General features: G+C 37.7%; 1 protein-coding gene across 10 annotated transcripts in view; it reads left to right on the forward strand.

Moving 5' to 3' along the window:
* Positions 1 to 18,661, forward strand: part of USP45 (ubiquitin specific peptidase 45) — a 72,500-nt gene extending 53,839 nt beyond the window's left edge. For 4 of the 10 annotated variants that reach the window (XM_023205902.1, XM_023205903.2, XM_023205901.2 and 1 more), the window contains exons 14-18: positions 4,132 to 4,798; positions 7,298 to 7,395; positions 11,106 to 11,192; positions 13,559 to 13,712; positions 15,113 to 18,533. In XM_023205902.1, coding sequence (XP_023061670.1) covers positions 4,132 to 4,798; positions 7,298 to 7,395; positions 11,106 to 11,192; positions 13,559 to 13,712; positions 15,113 to 15,243 — 1,137 coding nt within the window. In that variant the 3' untranslated portion in view covers positions 15,244 to 18,533. Of the gene's footprint in view, positions 1 to 4,131; positions 4,799 to 7,297; positions 7,396 to 11,105; positions 11,193 to 13,558; positions 13,713 to 15,112 lie in introns of all 10 variants that reach the window. The other 6 variants (XM_023205905.2, XM_023205909.2, XM_023205906.2 and 3 more) reach the window with 3 other exon arrangements.
* The last annotated feature ends 4,640 nt before the right edge of the window (positions 18,662 to 23,301 follow it).

Here is a 23,301-nt window from a genome sequence, read left to right on the forward strand (position 1 = left end):
GGCAGATCTCAGCTCACTGCAAGCTCCGCCTCCCGGGTTTACTGGGACTACAGGCACCCACCACCTCGCCCGGCTAGTTTTTTGTATTTTTTAGTAGAGATGGGGTTTCACCGTGTTAGCCAGGGTGGTCTTGATCTACTGACCTCGTGATCCGCCCGTCTCGGCCTCCCAAAGTGCTGGGCTTACAGGCTTCAGCCACCGCGCCCGGCCGAAAAGTGCATTTTCTTTTGCTTACTGATAACAGGCAAATAATCCAGTTAAATAAAACACTATAAAACGAATATGTCAATTTCTGGCCTAAATACAGAAGAAATAGGAGGCAGATAACATAAACACAGTAAATAGCCATAGGCATATATAGACGTCCTTTTTAAACCAAAAACTAAGGTAAAATGAACTGCAACAAATGGCTACCAAAAGATATTATGTGAAGTCTATTCCGTAGGCTATTTTTCTTCCCTTCTTTCCCCTCCCCACAGCTTTTTTAAAAACCATCATGCTGATTGAATAATTATAGGGACTGGGAAATCTCAAATTGATATCCTTATTTAAAATCCTGCCTCAGCTCATTAGTTCAGAAAGAAATCCAAAAGTTCAATTCTCTGAGCCGCTTCAACACATAAGTATATTAGTTTTATGAAAATTTTTTTTATTTCATAAAACTTTAATACTTCTGCCAGAATCAGAAGTGCCCTGTGCTCTGGTGCAATTTACATAAACCTTGGTTCCCACCACCTGTTAGCTGCGCAGCCTTTTGCCAATTAAGCTCTTTGAGGCTCAGCTCTTGCATTCAATTGTAAGACCAGAATCTTGCTGTTTTTTTCTGTTTATCCCATCTGTTCTTTATTTCTGTTTCTACTTTTCATGCACTTTTGGTTTTAATTGAATAATTTTTGTGTTCCATCTTATTTCCTCTGTTTTCTTTTTAGTTACTATAAAAGATGTTATGGAATTGCTGAAACATATGTTGTGCCTCTCATCATTGGGGTTATATTCAGAAAATCACAGTCCTCTTATTTACATGGAAGAAATTAGGAAAATTTCAATCTTTCTATTCTTTTACCAATCAGACCAGTCACCAAAAGAATACTGGTGTAGTTACAGTATCTATCAATATACTTAAAAATAGATTTGAGGAAAACCCTGTATTCAAAGGGATCTTACCTGATTTTACTATTTTTCCTAGGTGCTAAATTGCTCAAGGTATTATACAGAAGGATCTGAGAAAATGGCGACTTAACCTATGTAAATTTTTTTAAAGATTAAATTGAATAGATACTTAGTAGTTTTAAAGTCCAAGTAAAACAGTTGCAATCTTTATCATGTGGTGTTGGCTTAATTTACTATCGGGAATTTTGGAAACACCCAGAGAAGGTCACATATTTCCCCTTTGATCATTTTCATTTCTTATATTTTTAAAGTTTAAAAGTGGACTTTTCCCCTCTACTTGGTGTCTGTAACAAAAAGAGAAGCTCCCTGCATCTTTTAATAATAGAGGTACAAGTACTGATTTGATAGTAAATTGAGTTTTTCACTTCTTCTCTTTGCTAAATTATACTATGGTTACCTCATTGAAACTGAACAAAGTTTAATATGAAGGATGATAAAGAAGCATCAGGCGAGGAAAAAAGGAGAATTAAAACCAAGATATAGTAATGTGAATACAAATGAAAGTTAGCACTGGTGGAAAGGCAAAAGATCTAGGCTGAATATTTTAGAAAGTTTAAAAAATAGTGAAAGGAAACAATGAATAGATATTTTTTATTGGAAAATTATGTGAGGCAAAAAAAGCACTACCCAAAGGTCTGAGAGAAAAGATAGGGAATTATAATGTAGCCGCCTGATTAATTTTTTGTTTCCCTAGACTCCACTCCTCTCCCCTTTCCCCACCACCATTTGGTGCTCCACATTGCAGACAGAGCAATATTTCTAAAATACAAAATTGGTCATCTTATTCCTTGTAGCCCTCAGAATCAAGCCAACAGGCATAAGAAAAACTCAACATCACTGATCATTAGGGCAATGCAAATCAAAACCACAGTGAAATACCATGTCACACCAGTCAGAATGCTGTTACTAAAAAGTCAAAAAATAACAAATGCTGGCGAGGCTGCAGAGAAAAGGGAATGCTTATACACTGTTGATAGAAGTATAAATTAGCTCAACCATTGTGGAAAGCAGTATGGCTATTCCTCAAAGAGCTAAAAACAGAACTACCATTTGACCCAGCATTTCCATTACTGGGTATATACCTGAAGGAATATAAATCATTTTTACCATAAAAACACATGTATGTGAATGTTCATTGCAGCACTATTCACAATAGCAAAGACATGGAATCAACCTAAATGCTGATCAATGACAGTTTGGATAAGAAAATGTTGTACATATAGACCATGGAATACTATGCAGCCATAAAAAAGAATAAGATCGTGCCTTTTACAGGAATGTGGATGGAGCTGGAGGCCATTGTCATTAGCAAACTCACGTAGGAACAGAAAACCAAATACCACATGTTCTTACCTATAAGTGGGAGCTAAACATAGAGTACACTTGGATACAAGGGAACAAAGACACAAGGGCCTACTGGAGGGTGCAGGGTAGGAGGAGGGAGAGGATCAGAAAAAATAATATCAGATACTAGGCTTAGTACCTGGGTGAAGAAATAATTTGTATAACCCCTGTGATACGAGTTTACCTTTATAACAAACCTGCACATATACCCTGAACCTAAAATAAAACTTGAAAAAAGAAATCTCATTGCTGTTCAAAACACAAAAACAAGTCTGTGACTTACATGCATCTGGTTAAATTTTGTCTGTCCTCACCTCCCCACATTTGTACTCATTTTCTAGCTAGAATTCCCTAATTTCTTGTTCTTTGTCTTAACCTGTGGGCCTTTGAACTGTTTCTTCTGCCAGGAACAGTCCCATTCTCCTCCTGTAGCCTCTGCTCAATTTCTGCATATTTCTCTGATCCACTCAATTCTGGATTAGTTCTTTTCCTCTGGCTTTCTATAGCACTGTATTTCTCCTATCATAACAAAAACTGTACCTAACATTTGAGTTCTTAATTATGTCATGATCACTGTTTTCAGTTATTTACACCAATTATATTGAGTCAAGAGATGGATTAAGTAACATGCCTAAGATCATACAGGTAGCCTATGGCAGAAATGGGGATTCAGACAGGTTAAACAAGGACCGTGTTCTTAACCAGGTATACTGCCCCCTGCTGACTTGAACTTATGTTTTACCATACATAACAGAGTATCAATTACTCATGATAGTCTTTTCTTTATTTTTTCTTTATTTTTTGTCTTGACCCTTCAGCCAAGGTATAGGAAAATAAAAATGTAATTCGAGCCTTCAGCTGTGTGGAAACTTTAGTGAAACATTTCAGGTAGCTTAAAATTTTTAATTAGTTGATTCCCCCCTTCCCAAACTTAGGTTATTTTATTTCTGTAATTTTCTTCCAGATCTATGGCAACCAAGCAACACCGTGTCATAATATAGTTTGCTTTTGTTACTTTTTAATTTTTTTAAAAAATAGATACATTTTCAGTGTTTAAAAATGAACAAGTATGGAAAGGCTTATACAGTAACTGAAAAGTCTCCTTTGGGAAGCCAAGGTGGGAGGATCGCTTGAGGCCAGGAGTTCAAGACCAGCCTAGGCAACATGGAGAGACTCTGTCTCTACAAAAAATTTAAAAATTAGCCTGGTGTGGTGGTGCATGCTTGTAGTAGTAAGTACATGGGAGGCTGAGGTGGGAGGATCACTTGAGTGCTACTGCACTCCAGCCTAGGCAACAGAGCAAGACCCTGTCTCTAAAAGCAATTTTTTTAAAAAAGAAAAAAGTCTCCCTCATAGCCCTGTTCTACAAAACTCCTACTTCCTTCCCCACAAATAGCCACTGTTACATTGTTGTTAGTTTCTTGTGTGAAGATTTACTTTTAAAATAGAACTATTTTTTAGTATATCTTCTAGTGATCTTAGTTTCAATAGGCTTAGGAAATGGATCTGAGAGAAATGGTATTTAATAACTGTGATATGTTTAAATAAGAATTATTGGCATTTATTTTCAACGAGGTTACAAGATTCTTTTTCTTTGAAAACACTGTCAACTTACAGAGTCAACTAATTCATGACCGAAAATTTATTAGAAAATTGTCTGGAGAAACTGTTGTCACATACCAGAAAAAGGAAAACCTTGAAATGAATGGGGATTCTTTAATGTTTGCAAGACTCATGAATTCTGAGTCACCTCTGAATGAAAGCCCTACTGATGACAGTGAAAAAGAAGCCAGCCATTCTGAAAGTAATGTTGATGCTGACAGTGAGGCTTCAGAATCTGAAAGTGCTTCAAAGCAGACTGGGCTGTTCAGATCCAGTAGTGGATCTGGTGTGCACACAGATGGACCCCTTTACCCTCCATCAGCAGGTGAACTGGTGTACACCAAGGAGACTGACAGTGGTGATAAGCAAATGGCTGAAGCTATTTCTGAACTTCGTTTGAGGAGCACTGTAACTGGAGATCAAGATTTTGACAGAGAAAATCAGCCACTAAGTATTTCAAATAATTTATGTTTTTTAGAGGGGAAGCATTTGAGGCCTCATAGTCCCCAAAATGCTTTTCAGACCCTTTCTCAGACCTATATAACTACTTCTAAAGAATGTTCAGTTCAGTCCTGTCTCTACCAGTTTACATCTATGGAATTACTAATGGGGAATAATAAGCTTCTATGTGAGAACTGTACTAAAAACAAACAGAAGTACCAAGAAGAAACCAGTTTCGCAGGTAACTGTTTTTTTAATTAAATAATTATTGATTTCCTGATAGTGTCTAGTGAGTTACAAATTTCACTGAGAATTTTACTGAGAATCTTGTTTCTATACTTGCGTTACTTAAGCACAGAGATTGTTTTATTCATGTTTGTACCTGAGCACTTACGATACTGGGCAGAACAGATTTTCAATAGTTTTTTTTTTGTTTAAATAAATTGAAGAGCAGGAAGTATACAACTCTGCCTTAAAAATGCAAACCCATATAATCTTATTTGAGGGAACTATGTATCTGAAATCTATCCAGAAGAAATACCCCGACAACTTTTTTTTTTTTTTTTTTAGATGGACTCTTACTCTGTTGCCAAGGCTGGAGTGCAGTGGCGCGATCTCAGCTCGCTGCAACCTCCACCTCCTGAGTTCAAGCGCTTATTCTGCCTTAGCCTCCTGAGTAGCTGAGATTACAGGCACCCGCTACCATGCCCAGCTAATTTTTGTATTTTTAGTAGAGATGGGGTTTCACCGTCTTGGCCAGGCTGGTCTTGAATGCCTGACCTCATGATCCACCCGCCTTGGCCTCCCAAAGTGCTGAGATTACAGGCGTGAGCCACCATGCCCGGCCTCCCTAAAACTTGAAATTGTATCACTAGTAAGATTAATGATGAGGCTAATGTGTTTCACAGATCCTATCAATTTGTTGTAAACTCAATGTAAGATAAATTTTGAAGATTTTAAATAGTAGCATGTCATAAAGCTAGCGCTATAATTACCAAGATTAGTTGATCAGAGAAAAGTGGAGAAAGGGGGAAAATAAGAAATTTTCACTTCATCTTTATCCTTGAATAAATGGAAAGAATACTCTGATTCTTAGTGACTACTTGTTTTAAAATGTAGACTTTATTATTCAGGTACGGTGAGGCTAAAAGATCAGGAGATAATTGCCACTGAAGAAATAGTGTGTTATTCATAGTTCCCAAGAAGTAGGGGCCCACTGTGCTGCACAGGACCACATAGGGAAGCACCAGGGTCAGTCAGGAGGTGGGGGAGTGAGGGGAAAACATGGGCAGGAGCCTTTAGTGTGATTTCTAAAGGAAGGAGTGTGTAAGGCAGGGTAATCAGGCTTAGGATCGGCTAGTTTGAATAATTTTAGTGGGCTCTGGGATATAGGGGCTGTCTCTAGTTATCAGGTGCCTGGTCCTAGGGTGATTACAGCAAGTGGGTAGTGGCCCCAGAGTGCAAGAGCCCAGTGAAGGAGGTTGTTGGGGTATGGGCTCTGGACTCTGGATTGGTTTGCATATGAAAGGCATGCATACATAAGTTGTTTGCTATCTCTGTGAATTAGCCCTGGGAGGGGTTGTCCCTCCAGTGTTAACCAGACCCTAGATGTCAAAGCATCAGAATAAAGACACGCTCAATACGCTAGTAATAAAGAAATGGGAGAAGGAAGGAATACCTACTTACATTAATCCAAGTTAAATATGCAATTGGTGATGTTCAAATCCTAACATAAATCTTAGGAATTTAGAAATTGGGACTGGGCGCAGTAGCTTACACCTGTAATCCCAACACTTTGAGAGGCCGAGGCATGAGGATCGCTTGTAGCCAGGATTTCAAGACCAGTTTGAGGAACATAATGAGATCCCATGTCTACAAGAAATGTTTAAAAAATTAGCCAGGTGGGGTGGCATGCACGTGTAGTCCCAGCTACTTGGGAGGCTGAGGTGGGAGGATCGCTTGTGCCTGGGAGGTCGAGGCTGCAGTGAGCCATGACCACTTCATGGCTCTTCAGCCTGGGTAACAGCAAGACCCTGTCTCAAACAAACTAACAAAAAATAGACAAAAAATTCAGAAATCTTTTTAAACCCAGACTCTTCAACTACACACGTGCTTCTGGTGATTTTTGGCTGGAGGGCACTGACACGAATTACTTCTAGTCCATCTGCTTTCTACCTTCCAAAATTTTGTTTCAAGTGTTACCTCTCCTATTCTTTGTTCTTATTAACTGTGTGCCTTTAAAAAAAATTCCTTTACTTTCATTTTAGCAGAGTTTTAGGAAGGAGTAAAGACTGCCCTTTCCTCAGAAGTCCAATTTCCTTTTTTTTTTTTTTTTTTTTGAGACGGAGTCTTGCTCTGTCGCCCAGGCTGGAGTGCAGTGGCCAGATCTCGGCTCACTGCAAGCTCTGCATCCCGGGTTCACGCTATTCTCCTGCCTCAGCCTCCGGAGTAGCTGGGACTACAGGCGCCCGCCACCTCGCCTGGCTAGTTTTTTTGTATTTTTTAGTAGAGACGGGGTTTCACCGTGTTAGCCAGGATGGTCTCGATCTCCTGACCTCGTGATCTGCCCGTCTCGGCCTCCCAGAGTGCTGGGATTACAGGCTTGAGCCACTGCGCCTGGCCAGAAGTCCAATTTCTTTAACATTTTTTAAAATGTGGTATGATGCTTCTGTATAAATTTTTATTATATGGTAGATAATGTATAAAATAGAATTTTATAAATTTATTGTATTTTATGTAGAAAAGAAAGTAGAAGGAGTTTATACTAATGCCAGGAAGCAATTGCTCATTTCTGCTGTTCCAGCAGTCCTAATTCTCCATCTGAAAAGATTTCATCAGGTAAGTTTCTTCAGTAGCACCATAATTTTCATCATGTGTTTTACAGAGCTTTAAGTCCTATAGAATATTGTCAAGGATTAGACAGTAACCAGTAACTTACTGAATTTTAAAATGTGTCATGTGAGATTTACTGCTCATCTAGCCGTAATAGTTTATAAGACTTTCCTGATTAAAATTGTTTAATTCACAATATTTGAAATTTAGGCAGCAGGAACCTAAATGATATCTCCGTGTATGTTTGTGGTAATAGAAAATAAGTTTTGTGGCCGGGCATGGTGGCTCCCTGGGTCTTTGGGAGGCCGAGGTGGGCAGATCACCTGAGGTCAGGAGTTCAAGACGAGATGGAGATAAAAGTCTTGCTCTGTCGCCCAGGCTAGAGTGCAGTGGCTCAATCTCAGTTCACTGCAACCTCTAATTCCCGGGTGCAAGCAATTCTCCTGCCTCAGCCACCCAAATAGCTGGGATTACAAGTGCCTACTACCACACTGGCTAATTTTTGTATTTTTAGTAGAGATGGGATTTCACCATGTTGGCCAGGCTGGTTTCGAACTCCTGACCTCAAGCGATCTACCTGCCTGGGCCTCCCAAAGTGCTGGGATTACAGGCGTGAGCCACCATGCGCGGACCATACAATTTTCAAATAAAAATTTTAATTGTATAAAACAAATTATCAAGAAAACAAGGAGAAAACTTAAATGATTTTTTGGGGGTGGGGGTGGGGGAGGGAATCTCCCTCTGTTGCCAGGCTGGAGTACAGTGGCACAATCTCAGCTCCCTGCAACCTCCGACTCCTGGGTTCAAGCGATTCTCCTGCCTCAGCCTCCCGAGTAGCTGGGATTACAGGTGTGCACCACCACACCTGGCTAATTTTTGTATTTTTAGTAGAGATGGGGTTTCACCATGTCGGCCAGGCTGGTCTTGAAACTCCTGACCTCAGGTGATCCACCTCAGCCTCCCAAAGTGCTGGGATTTTAGGCGTGAGCCACTGCACCTGGCTCTTAAATGAATATTTAACTTGACCTCTGTGTGAAAGACTTTCTAAATATAAAAGCTAATAAGGAAATCTCAAGGAAAACTATTGATAGTTTACATATTTGCAACATTTTAGGTGGAATCCAGATGTGCGAGAAGAGATTTTTCTCCATTCTGCCATCCCTATCCACAGATTAAGTTCTGGATTCTTCCATAGTCAAGGTTATAGAAACTCAATGGAACTGAAATGGCACAGAGAACAGAAGCAGATGTATTATATCTTGTCATATCAGAGTGCCTAATGGAAAGGGTACATCTGCAGTGATTCTGTGTGAATAAGAGAGGATAATGCCAGATTGCAGAAGCTAATTTCATGATGCACCACAGTTATTTTATATTTGGTACTTGCATCCCTGTTTAGAAACAACTTACAGAAATAATTCTTGCCCTTAAAGGGAAATATTTATGGACATCCATCTAGGTCCCTTTTTCTCTCAAGCTAAATATAATGTCAGCAAAGCCACATTCTTATTCCCAGGGTTTGGGCATTATAGGGAGCAGAGTCCCTAAGCAATGCCTGTGTTTCTAGTTCATTGACATCCCTGAAAGCCTTCTCTATGGTAGCTTTAGGGCTGTATATCAGAAACATCCGCAACACTTAAATGCAAATCTGAAACTGGATAGAGATCTTTGTCATAAAAATGCCAAATTTTTAACGTTGTAAGTATATAAAGAGTCTTAAAGGCAGGAGATTGTAGATGCAAATAAGAAAAATATCAGACCCTAATAGTAAAATGGGAAAAGAATATCAACTGACAGTTCTGGAAGTACAAAGTTCGGGCAAGTATAAAAAAGGTCCATCCTTCCCAGCAAAAGAAAGGCAAAATAAAATGGCAGATGCTTTTTTCAACCTGTCCAAATTAGCAAAGATATAGTAGTGTTAATAAGGATGACCTAAGATAGAGACGTTTTCATTTACCAGCATTGGGAGTGTAAGTTGGTAACACCTACTAGAAAGCAATTTAGTAATAAATATGAAGAACATTCAGTAATTTTTTTTTTTTTTTGAGATGGAATTTCGCTTTTGTCGCCCAGACTGGAGTGCAATGGCGTGATCTCAGCTCACTGCAACCTCCACCTCCTGGGTTCAAGTGATTCTCCTGCCTCAGCCTCCTGAGTAACTGAGATTACAGGCACCCACCACCACACCTGGCAAATTTTTGTATTTTTATAGAGACAGGGTTTCACCATGTCGGTCAGGCTGGTCTTGAACTCCTGACCTCAGGTGATTCACCCACCTCAGCTTCCCAAAGTGCTTGGATTACAGGCATCAGCCACCGTGCCCAGCCGAGTAATGTTTTAAACAAAACAATTTTTGAACAAAGCTAATGACTCTTGACTAAGTAAGAACCTACTACAAGGAAATAGAGATACACATAAAAATGTTCGTGTGTCCCACTCAGGTTACGCCAGATGTAAGGCCTAGCTTAAATGTCCAATGTGCAGGACATCAGATTTATATTTTAATATGGAAGATGCAGTGTATCATTCCATTAAAGGGAAAAAGGAAACTGTAGATGCAAATATAAGTCTAGATATTACCAAAAATTACCACCTAAAAAAAGATTCGTCTTACATTAAAGTCCTTCACACAGTCTCTTGTATGATGGGGTAATTTCTCAACAGCAAAGTACTGATTGAGGAGAACACAAAAGCCTGAAATGATCTCAGACAGTGCTGGTATTGGGTGCTTATAGAGGTCACCTGATGAAAAAGGCAAAGAAACTGAATGTAGATTAAATATTCCTGGGATATGACCTCATAATTTCATGTCAGCTATTTTCAAGCCTTCTAAAGATCACTTGAAAAAACAAATCAGTAAGCAGCTACACTTTGGCAAAAAAGTAAGTGTTTTTTGTCTTTAAAGAAAGATAAGCAATAAAAAAGCAACAGATCTACAGTAAAATTGTGATTAGTATGCAAATGAAAGATCAGTCATTGACGTCATGAAAGGTTGTCTCTTTTAGTTTTTGTCTACCCATTCATTTCGGATTTACGTATCTTCTCATTCCAACAGAGTCCATTTCTATTTACGGGTCTCCTCAATACCTTTGATATTTTATTAGCTAGTTTTGATTACCATTACATAATACAAATCATACACTTTTTAAGGTTTGCCTTTGAAAATTAGAAAAAGAGAGCATATTTAAGAACATAAAAGTACAATTTTATTTATGTAATATATAGCATTTACTTTTACTGATAAAATGTTTTGAATGTTCAGGTTGTTTGTTTGTTTTAATGAAACTGAATTTTAGAACTGAAAAAGACCTAATCTCATCCTTTTATACCTGGAATCAAGTTGACAACCAGTCACTGAGTTAGGCCTAGAACACCAATCTCCTTACTCTTTAGTTGAATATATTTTCATGATAGCATGTGTGTCAGTAGCTTAGCTTTTATATTGAATTTATTTTTCCATAAGCGTTGAAAAGCCACATTGAAAGTAACTATTCCCCCTATTGTTTGTGGTAAAAATCCCCACATAAATGAATAATCTTTGCAGTAACAATTTATGAAACCTAATTTTTAATTTAGTCATATTAATTTTAGACTATTCATTAGTCACATTTTTATCTATGAAAAAACTGCTACAATTTCTCTTTTGGTTTTAGTTAAACACATTGCTTTTGATCTAATTGTTTGTTGCATTTCAAAAATGTTTTGGTCTTTTTAAGGCTGGCTTGAGTCTTCGTAAAGTAAACAGACATGTAGATTTTCCACTTACGCTCGATTTAGCACCATTCTGTTCTGCTACTTGTAAGGTACAGTATATTAAGATATTTAATTGATTTATAAATTAATATGCTTGAAAGTATCCTATATATTATTAGGCAATGCTTTTTCTTAAAAAAAAAAAAAAAAAGACTTCTCTTCTGAAAGGGAATTTTAATAGCCAGTGATTAAGTCAGTAATATATGGAACATTTAATACACTGAATATGATTTTTGTCCTTTGGGAGACAAAATAAAGGAAAATTGAAAAGGTAAGGCATGAGGCATGATGGTTATGAAGATCTAAGCTGTTTGTAAATGCTACTGAAGCTGATGGTTGCTGAGAGAAGTGAGGTTTTGTGTCCTCTCTTGTTCCTTGTGAACTGTTTAATCAGTAGTAGTTTTACCATTTGCGGAGTTCTGTATCTTGCAAATCAATGTAGTAGTGAATTGTCTTTCGTGCCACTTCATGTGTACTACTGAGAATAGTGTACTTGTCAGTGGAGTATGATACTTCAAAACTGCTGCTACTGTAATAATTAGGTACAGAAAGCAGACTGGTTTATCATTGCTTATTTTACATGTAAGAATTGTGTAGATGAAGTAGATGACTTTGTCTTCCTTGAGGGAAGCAGTTATGGGGTAACATATTGTCCTGTTCATGATTACTGGCTAGAAGTCTAGATTTTGTAGTATGTAATAGAATGCCTACTGAACTTAATACTTTCAGTACATGATAGTCAAAACAAAAATATCTTAAATGTAACTTTTGGTTGAATTACAGTGTATCTGCTGTGGAATACCAGCACTATCTGTCGACTATTAATACTCAGTATTCCTAGAATTTGATAATGTGGTAAATAATAATGAAATTTAACAAGCTCTGTGTTAAATTTATAAAAACATATTTTTAAAAAGTACCTATTATGGAGAATTTCCAATATACACAAAAGCAGAACAGAAGAGTACCATGAACTTCCAGCACCCAGCCCTAAACCCTTACATCCATGGCCAGTCCCGCCCTATCCACACACTAATTCACTTTCTTCTTCTTATTTTGAAGCAAACATCAGAAATCATTTCACCCATAAATATTTCACTATGTATCTCTAAAAGATAATAATTGCTTCCTCTCCACTTTTTAACATAACCACAGTATCATTTAATAATTCTGTCATATCACCTAGTGTTCATATTTTCAATTGTCTCATGTGATTTTTAAAATGAATTAGTATCCAGATAAGTACTGGATCTGTTGTTCATTTGTGCGATTTTTAATTTTCACTTTTTGGAATTTCTTTTAAAATTTAATTTTGTTTAATTACATAAAATATTTATATAGGTCCAAAGTCAAATGTACCTAAATAAGGTAAATTCAAAGATGTCTGGCTTTTCTCCACATCATTCTACCTGTTTGACCCTTCTCCCTGTAGGTAACCATTTTAAAAATTATGGCTTATTCTTTTATAATTTATTTAAATATAAGCAGATAGGCATGTATATTTTCATCTACCCTCTTAAATAATGGTAGCTGACACTGTGTATCCTTTTTTCTGCCTTACTCTTAACATTATATCCTAGAGCTTATTCCATAGCAGCATTTAGAGATCGTCTGCACTCCATTTTTCAAGAAGCATAATACTCTATTGTGTGGATACATCATAGTTTATTCAACCAGTCCCCAATTTACAGACATTTTAATTCCAGTGTTTTGATACTACAGATAATCCTGCAATTAATAGTGTGGTACATGTCTTTTAACATTTTGCTCATGTATTTGTGGGATCAAATCCTAGAAAAAGGATTAATGAATCCAAGAGTAATACATATACAACTCAGCCTGATAACATGAAATATCCCTGCATAGGCCAGGCGCAGTGGCTTACGCCTATAATCCCAGCGCTTTGGGAGGCCAAGGCAGGTGGATCACCTGAGGTCAAGAGTTTGAGACCAGCCTGTCCAACAAAGTGAAACCCTGTTTCTACTAAAAATATAAAAATTAGCTGGGCATGGTAACAGATGCCTGTAATCCCACTACTTGGGAAGGTGAGGCAGGAGAATTGTTTGGGGTGGCGGAGGTTGCAGTGAGCCAAGATCATGCCATTGCACTCCTGCCTGGGTGACAGAGCAAGACTCCGTCTCAAAAAAGAGAGAGAGAGAAAAAAGAAATATCCCTGCATAGGGATTGTACCCTTTGCATTCCCATATGCAATATGTGTGAGTGCTCTTTTCCCCACAAATCAGCCAACAGAGAACCTTGTTAAGGTTTTTCAATTTTGCCAGCCTAATAGGTATGGAAACTATCTCACTTTTACTATGCATTTTTCTTATGTTAGGCAGATATACATTTACTTACTTTTCCTTACAACAGTATTTAACAGATAGTACTAATTTGGGTTTTTTTCTTTGTTTAAAAGAATGCAAGCATGGGAGATAAAGTTCTCTACGGTCTCTATGGCATAGTGGAACATAGTGGCTCGATGAGAGAAGGCCACTACGCTGCTTATGTGAAAGTGAGAACACCCTCCAGGAAATTATCGGAACATCCCACTAAAAAGAAAAGTGTGCCTGGTATGCCATCCTAAGTTTATTTTATTTTTAAAAACAAATGAATGTGTGCTTCCTTTTCTGGGAGAGCTAAGTTATTATTTCATAGATGCCTCTAGTGGATTTGCTTGCTTGATTTTATTTATTTATTTATTCAGATAGAGTCTCACTTAGTCACACAAGCTGGAGTGCAGTGGCACAATCTCGGCTCACTACAACCTCTGCCTCCTGGGTTCAAGTGATTCTTACTCCTCAGCCTCCTGAGTAGCTGAGATTACAGGTGCATGCTACCATGCCTAACTTTCTGTATTTTTAGTAGAGACGGGGTTTTGCCGTGTTGGCCAGGCTGGCCTCAAATTCCTGACCTCAAGTGATTTGCCCGCCTTGGCCTCCTAAAGTACTAGCATTACAGGTGTGAGCTACCATGCCCAGCCTCAATTGGATTCACCTTAAGTGAGAATTCCCTCTACGAGTGCTTAGAAAATCTCAAATATTATGAAGACTATACCCTTCTAGGTCATATGAGATGACATGGTATTTTAAGGTACTGAGTCATTGTGTATTATAGTGGAGTAGCATTTTATTTAACAATACCAAAAGTTTTTGAAGCCGTACCAGATTGTCAGAAGAGTTGGAGTTGAAAATTTGCTGGCTTTATTTATGGGTCATCCAACTAACTTTGCATTTTTTGTTTTGTTTTTGAAATGAAGTCTCACTCTGTCACCCAGGCTGGATTGCAGTGGCACGATCTCGGCTCACTGCAACCTCTGCCTTCTAGGTTCAAGCGATTCTCCTGCTTCAGCCTCCAGAGTACCTGGGACTCCAGGCACCTGCCACCACACCTGGCTAATGTCTGTTTGTTTGTTTGTTTTTTTAATTAGAGACGGGGTTTCACCATGTTGGCTGGGTTGGTCTCAAACTCCTGACCTCAAGTGATCCACCCACCTCAGCCTCCCAAAGTGGTGGGATTATAGGCATGAGCCACTGCGCTGGGCGAGACAGCATTATTAATTATCCCTATAATATGAATGTTTTGAAAGAATTTGTTCTAATGAGAACACATGGGCACAGGGAGTGGAACATCACACACTGGGGCCTGTCGGGGGTTAGGGGGTAGGGGAGGGATAGCATTAGCAGAAATACCTAATGTGGATAACAGGCTGATGGATGCAGCAAACCACCGTGGCACATGTATACCTATGTAACAAACCTGCACGTTCTGCACAGGTATCCCAGAACTTAAAGTATAATTAAAAAAAAAAAATTCATTATTTTTGGAAAATGCTTAACCCAAGAAAAAACAGACTTCTCAGGTAAAATTTGGCATTAGATAGAGTTTGTAATGAATATGTTATTGTTTGTAATTTAGAGTAAGAACCTAAAGCATACTTACTTTAAAATTGCACTTCTTTTTGTTTTGCTAGGTTTGAAAGAGGCTGATAGTGAATCAGCAGGCCAGTGGGTCCATGTTAGTGACACTTACGTACAGGTGGTTCCAGAATCAAGAGCACTTAGTGCACAAGCCTACCTTCTTTTCTATGAAAGAGTATTGTAACTATTAATGGTAATGATAATTTAGGTCATTTGTTTTTGAATACTGCAGTGATAACTATAATATATAACGTGCCTTTGTAGTCTTCCCTCTTCTGTAGGAATAGCATGTTCATCAAATGGTCCTGAACTACTTCACCATTTTGGTGAACCCTTTTAAAGTAAATTTACTCAATGCTTTAAAATTCATAGTCTTAAAATAAATGTGAATTTTGTTTCCAGGTATTTATTCTGGGGTACAAAAACCTCCCAGAATTTATAGTAGGAAAGGAAACCCCTTTATGATGTGGCACATTATTACAAGCATTCAGAAGTGATGCTGGCTAAGTCAAATCATTCCTTAAGACAGTGTTTCCTAAATGTAATACCACCTTCCTGAACTCTCACATATTCTGTATCATGGTTATTTTTTTAAAAATATTTTTAGCCTTTTTAAACCTTAATCTTGTTTTGAGCAATCATATTCCATGTTTTATGTGCTTTTATATTTTTTATAATAAATATTAAAACTATTAAAGAAAAATTGTTTATCCATGTACCACTTAACTTAAAATCATCTCAGGGCCATCCAGTGGTATATGTGTACTACCATTTAGGAAACTGCTATAACACATAATTTCATGAAGTAACACCTAATATGGTGTCGTTCCCTTGTCATATTTTATACAATTCAACCATATAAAGGGTATCACTGTAATTTCAGTAGTGTGGGTTTACAAATAATCTGTTGATTAGCCTATTACTTTGAGGTTTTGAAAAACTAGAAATATGTTGAGGCATTTCATAAACATATCTCTTGCATCCTCTTCCTGGTGGAGTTAAGGATAACTTGCAAGTGCTTAGCCAAGGCCAAATATAGATGATTATAAAATTTAGAATTGGCAATTAGAAGTTGATAATCCATATAGGACCATAGGATAGCTTTGAAATATAAATTGCCAAATTATATTTGTAAATGATAGAGAATTATATTAACAGAAAAATGTAATACTTTTTTTACTTCTCGTAAATACTAAACACAGTTTTGGGGTTTTGAAATCACTATTTTTGTCTTCAGCAAGCATCATTAACAAGTTCAGGTGAATTTAGGTTTTATTTTAATGGGTCATTAAGCTGGCATTTTTTATTTTTTAAACAAATAGCAAAAATATCATTTTTCCCCTCTAGAATACAAATTATTTAGCTGTCAAAACTTGGCATGAAGAATATTACTATTACTTACGCTTAAATATCAAAAACTAATGGCTACTTCAGTGTCATATTGTTGAAATAGAAACAAAACTGCATGGTTCAAGCATCCTAATCATTAGTGCCAGTGAATGATAGTGCAGGTAAGTGCCGGGTAAATGCCTAGTCCCACTTCATTCTCCTCCTGGGAAAGAAGGATAGTGGCTGCAGATAATGTATGGAAGTATTTAATCAAGATTGTCTTAAACACATAAGCATATATAATGTTATCAAGGTTACCAGTGCTGCCTTTTGATATATGGATGAACATAACTGATTAAAGATGGTAATAGTACACAAAATGCAGAGCTTAAAAATGTCATTGCATAAATTCTATTTTTAAGATGTTGAAATGTTAATAGTAGTGTTTTTCTTGATTTTTAACAGTGAAATAATCAAGAAATGTATCTTTAAGTTAATCTGCAAAGTCAAGCTGTGTTCTGTAAAAGGTATTTTACAGCATTTTCTGTTTAACTGTAATCCGTTATCATTGGAGATCTCAGTACCAGAGCAGTGAATATTTTGAAAAATATTGAATGTCTTTATTCAAGTCAGCCATCTTGGTAAGAGCAGTTTTCACCCCCACCACCCCCCCCAACAAATGCCTAAATGTAAATATAGGTCACCTAAATTTTCGTACAGAAAACATACTTTTAAGAGGCATGCACTTTTCATCGGATGGTCACTTGTTTCTTGTTTCAAAGATAAATATTTGGATAGATACCCATACTTGCTATGAGTCAGTCACAGTGCTGACACTATTTTAACATCATTTAAAATGGAAAGATCTACGTAGATTTTTGACATTATTCCAGAAGTAACATGCAAGTAAGATATTTTTATTTTCATTTTATTCATGTTAAATGAGCTAATTATGAAATTTTTTTTATGGCCTAGAGTTTATGAGTGCTTTTTCCTTGTCTTCTGAAAAATGGAATAAATTCGAGTTTTAATACTTAAGAATTTGCTAAATATAGCTTTTGTAACAGATAAAGCATGTTAAATTACACATGGGTCTACATTAAAATTTTTGTTTTTATTTTGAATATTTCCAAAGCACATTTGCAGGGATAGTAAATTGCGAGGCTACTAATAACAACAACAATAGTTTCTGGATCACCTCAGGAAACAGTATAAATAAATAAGAATGTTTACATATCATCGACATAACTACCATAGTGTTGGAATGAAAGTAAAACAAGTTTCACTAGCTTTATTTAGAAACTGGTTTACCCCAGCTTCCCCTGTTTTTTTTCCAAATATAAAAAAAAATTGTGTGCCAATGTTGTATCATTTAATGCTTTTAAAACTTGTGAAGACCACCTTTTTAGGTAGCTGAGAAGAGTGATAGTTGGTATCAATTTATTAGCCAGGCATGGTGGCTCATGCTGTTGGGAGGCTGAGTGGGGAACATCGCTTGAGCCCAGGAGTACAAGGTGCAGTGAGCCATGATCACGCCACTGCACTCCTGCCTGGTGACAGAGTGAGACCCTGCCTCAAAAATAAAAAGAAGACAGTTGGTATCAACTCAAATAATAGTTGATACCTGTTCTATTTTAAATGTACCAACAGAGCTATTTTACTGTATTTAATAGTTCTTAGCTTCCATGTGTGATGATTTTAATCAGTGATTTTATGCAATAGCAGAATAAAATTTTCTGAAGATTAAGCTGTGAAATGTATCAACCCTCATCTAATTTTTGCAGTACAAAATAACATGCTGATTCCTTTTAAAAATTCATGTTTGTAATTTATTTTTCTGCATGTATTGATCAAATAAGCCTAAACCAAATATGTGCAATAAAATTGAGCCTTTAGATAGTATCTAGTACATTGTTAAAAAAAAACTATTTCTAGATATTTATGTTTTTGTTTATGTAGAAATCATGAATTCAAATCTGTTTAAAAGATGACTATATTTTCAATTTTGAGTAATAAATTTATACTGTTATTCCTACTGTTTTTTCTTTTGCCATGTTTCTAGAAAATAGCTGTGTAACTTATTGAGCATTATTTTGGTGTTACTGTATAAAACATGCATAATAAATATTCTTATTTATTTTATGTTACAAGATTGGTCCTGGAATTTTCACAGTTTATGTTATTGACAGAATGCTTTATCTATCAACAATGCATTTGCTTATGTCTTAGTCCACTCAGGCTGCTATAACAAAATACTAGGTGGTGTATTAACAGAAATGTATTTCTCACCATTCTGGAGGCTGGGAAGTTTAAGATCAAGGTGCCAGCAGACTTGGGGTCTGATGAGGGCCCACCTCTGTTCATAAAGACAGCACCTTCTTGCTGTGTCCTCACATGGGAAAAGTACAAGGCATCTCTGTGGGTCCTCTTTCATGCAGTCCATTCATGAGGGTTCCATCCTTCTGACCTAATCACTTCTCAAAGGCCCTATCTCCAAATACTATCACACTGGGGATTTGTGAATGTCGTAGGGACATAAACCTTCAGTTCATAGCAGCTTTCTCAGCTATATTCAAAATATCCTACATATTTTAGAAATTCTTTATTTCAAAACAAAATATCTTATGGGCCACTTTCACTCAGATTTCAGTATCTACCAAGGATGATCATCTTCCTTTCAGGGGTTTCTTAAAAGGTTACTTAGACAGGATAATTATTAAAAAGGGAAGGTCTTGCACCAGCAATTAAGGAATATTTTGCCTACCCATTTGTGTCTAAACTTCAGGTAATGAAGCTCTCTGAGATTATGATGAAAGTTAAAGACCATCTTTTATTTGTTTAGTCATTTGGTAAGTATTTGTTAGGCCAGGCACAGTGGCTCATGCCTGTAATCCCAGCACTTTGGGTGGCCAAGGTGGGTGGATCACCTGAGACCAGGAGTTCAAGACCAGCCTGGCCAACATGACAAAACCCCATCTCTACTAAAAATATAAAAATTAGCTGGGCATGGTGGCACACACCTGTAATCCCAGCTACTTGGGAGGCTGAGGCAGGAGAATTGCTTGAACCCAAGAGGCAGAGGTTGCAGTGAGCCAAGATCGTACCACTACACTCCAGCCTGGGTGACAGAGAGAGACTGTCTCAAAAAAAAAAAAAAAGTATTTGTTGGATACCTGTTGTGTGGTAGGTACTAGGGATACAGCAGTCAACATAAGAGCCAGAAATCTAAGAGGTGAGGAAATATACATTCTAAGATTGTAAGGAAAATTTATGTTAATAGTAATGATATGAAGAAAAATCAAGCAATATGGACTCCCTACGAAGCCATGTGGAAACTAAGGTACAGGGGATGAAGATATCCTCGAGATAAAAGACATGGTGATATTAGTACTGATAGTCCCCAAAAAGAAAGCTGAGTGTTGTAGGAAGAATGGGGTTTTAATTCTGGGGCCCTCTCTTCTGGCAATATAGAGACTGAGAAGGGAAGTCTTAACATCTGTATGTTCCCAGAAAAATGTATCTCCCTAATTTTTGTATGTAATTTCAAAGGTTCGTGGACACTTCTGAAGCCATTTCATACATATTTTAAATTGCACCCAAGAAGAAATATCTGAGATGTTTGCATTCCCATATGTATTAGGATAGGCTGAGTTGTGCTGCAGTACAACCCCAAATCCCAGTGGCTTAACACAAAAGTTACTTCTGGCGCATCCAAAGTTCACTGTGAGTCTGCACAGTCTGCAAAGGCAACTGTCCTCCAACTGGCGATTCTCGTAGTCCAAACTGATTCAGTCTGTGGCTGTACCATTTCAATATGAGGTCTCCCCATTGTGGCAGAAGAATACAGCATTAAAAGATCTTGCCCCAGCAATTATTCATCTTGGATGTGTCTCTGACAACCCATTGGCCAGCAGTAATCATATGGCCCTGCCTAATTGCAAGGAAAGATGGGTAGGAAAGAGTCTCCCATGGGCTCATAGGAAAAGGAGAATGGGATATGTGAATTTAACAGAAGTCTCTACCACAATCCACCCCTCTGGTCACCAAATAGGTTTTTTTTTTTTTTCCTTTGTACACATGGAACACAGTGACTCTTAAGGGACAGGGCCCAAAAGTCCCATCAAGGTAAAAGTTTTATCCTCCAAGACCAGGCTCTCTGGAAGTGCTGTATCAGGTTTGGATGTTTGCTCCTACTGTTCTGGAGACCCAGGAACCAAAAGGATATGTTCTGTTTTCCACATACTTACTGTACAGTGGTGGAACTATATCTGCAATACACATTCAGAATGGGTAAGAATGGGAGATACTGTTAGTATCCCTAAGTCTGGGTATGGGGCATATTCATGATTAGGCTCCTTTTCTATCTCCTAGGAAGAATTCCCTTGTGTGTTGTTCTCTGACTGTAGACTCCATCCTCTGGGAAAGTGTTTTTTTTTTTTTGTTTTTTGTTTTTTTTCTTAAATCTTCATGACTACATCTGAACAGCTACTGAGGAATATATATATGCCAACTTTGGGAATTACAAAGCTTTCATTGAGACTATTTCTTAGATGACTGGGGACTGTAATTTCTCTTAATTTGGAATAGCCACAAGTTGTTTTAGCCACAATTTGTGTGTGCTTTTAATACAATTCTTAAAATGTTAGTAGGCTTCTCATCCATAGATTCATACGCCAGCAGCTACACCAGAGTTTTTTTGTCACATAGTTCTTGGGTTTGCTATATTTCTTTGCTTTCCTGCCCCCACACCTCACTTTACGACAATTACAAGATTTGATGAGAGAGACATACTATACTCTTTGTTTTGAGACAGTCTTGCTCTGTCACCCAGGCTAGAGTGCAGTGGTGTGATCTCCATTCACTGCAACATCTGCCTCCCGGGTTCAAGCAATTCTCCTGCCTCAAGTTCCCGAATATCTGGGATTACAGGCGCCCGGGACCATGCCAGGCTAGTTTTTGTATTTTTAGCAGAGACGATATTTCATCATGTTGGCCAAGCTGGTCTTGAACTCCTGATCTCAAGTGATCCACCTGCCTCAGCCTCCAAAGTGCTGGGATTACAGATGCAAGCCACCACACCTGGCTGGGAGAGACATACTCTTAATTACATTTTCACCCTCAGGCTTTTTTTTTTCCCAAGAGGAAAAAACGAAGGTTCCACATCTTTAAATTAATCCATTGAAAATTTTTCCAAAATGGATATAAAGTTTACATCCTTAGTTATATTTGTTGCAAGCCTGAGTTTTAATAATCCTTTGTCACTTAAAAGCTTTCTCAAGTTTATTTTGGATTGCCTGTATTCCCTCTTTTCAGCTTTCATAAGCCAACTCTTTTTTCCTGAGCCCTTCTCTTTCTTATAATACCTTGTCTAGTGCATCCAAAACACCCACCACACACTAGTATCTGGTTTTTAAACCTCTTCCCCTAGCTCGAAATTCATTATGTACATTATCTGCCTCCCAGATTATCATCAGTAAGTTATATCAAATGCTTTATTGCTACATAATGTGAAGTGCCATGTTTCGAGCCTCCAATATTAGTTTTTTCTGCCAACCAATCCTAAGCTAATGCTTTTTATTTTAGGTTCTTTGTTTCAGCAGCACCCAACTCCTGTTACCAGTGTCTCAAGATAGGTTAGCCTTATGCTGTATTGTCAAATGAACCTGGAATCTCAGTGGCTTATCTCATTCATGTTCGTTACAAAGTCCTTTACAGATCTGAGGATCTTCCGGGATCCTGAGTTCCCCGTGAAGCAACTCAGTTATCCAGGCTGACAGAGGAATTCCCAACCTGTAGTTGCACTGTCTGAAACATGCTGTATTATGTGAAACATGCAGCCTGAGGACGGTGCACCAATTCTTGTAAGTGTACTTCATTACTCAACCCACAATGCATTGGCCAGAACTAATTGATAAAGTACTCCCTAACTTTAAGGGGCTCAGAAATTCAGTCTTCTGTGTAGTAAGCCTGTGGAGAATCATACTGTCGAACACTAGTGATGTTTACACGTAATAATCGTCATACCAGTGAATTAAGTACAGAAACAGTAGTTTGAATCACAAAAGATTTTAGGTAAGAACAGGCAGTCATTGAGCATAAGTTTACCTTACTTTCTCCAACCTGGCCTAAAGGGACAACACCTGCATAAAGCCCTATGTGATCTACTGTTAAATAACTAAAATATTATTTTATATCCTCGTATTTCATTATGCCAGATTCACTACTTTCTAGGAAATGCTTAAGTAACTATATTAAGAATCAAAGAGTAGGCCGGGTGCGGTGGCTCACGCCTGTAATCCCAGCACTTTGAGAGGCCGAAGCGGGCAGATCATGAGATCAAGAGATTGAGACCATCCTGGCGAACATGGTGAAACCCTGTCTCTACTAAAAATACAAAAATTAGCTGGGCGTGGTGGCACGCACCTCTAGTCCCAGCTACTTGGGAGGCCGAGGCAGGAGAATCGCTTGAACCCAGGAGGCGGAGGTTACAGTGAGCCAACTGCACTCCAGCCTGGCAACAGAGCGAGACTCCATCTCAAAAAAAACAAAACAAAAAAAGTTGTAATTTGTAAGGATGTGCCTGTAGCATACTAGCTTTAAATATTTTTCATCATCCATTGTATTATGTGGTAAAATATATACAACATCAAATTTACCACTTTAACCATTTTTAGGTGTATAAGTAGCGTCATTAAGTGCATTCACATTGTTGTGCAAATTTCACCATTCATTTCCAGAATTCTTTCATCATCCCAAACGAAAACTCTGTACCCATTAAATAGTAACTTCTCATTCCCCCCTTCTCCCAACTTCTGGGAACCTCTATTCTACTCTCCATCTGTGTGAATTTGCCCATTCTAGGTACTTCATATAAGTGAAATTGTACAGTATGTGTCCTTTTGTGTCTGGTTTA

Source organism: Piliocolobus tephrosceles, chromosome 5, assembly GCF_002776525.5.
Source record: "Piliocolobus tephrosceles isolate RC106 chromosome 5, ASM277652v3, whole genome shotgun sequence".
NCBI classification, from domain to species: domain Eukaryota; kingdom Metazoa; phylum Chordata; class Mammalia; order Primates; family Cercopithecidae; genus Piliocolobus; species Piliocolobus tephrosceles.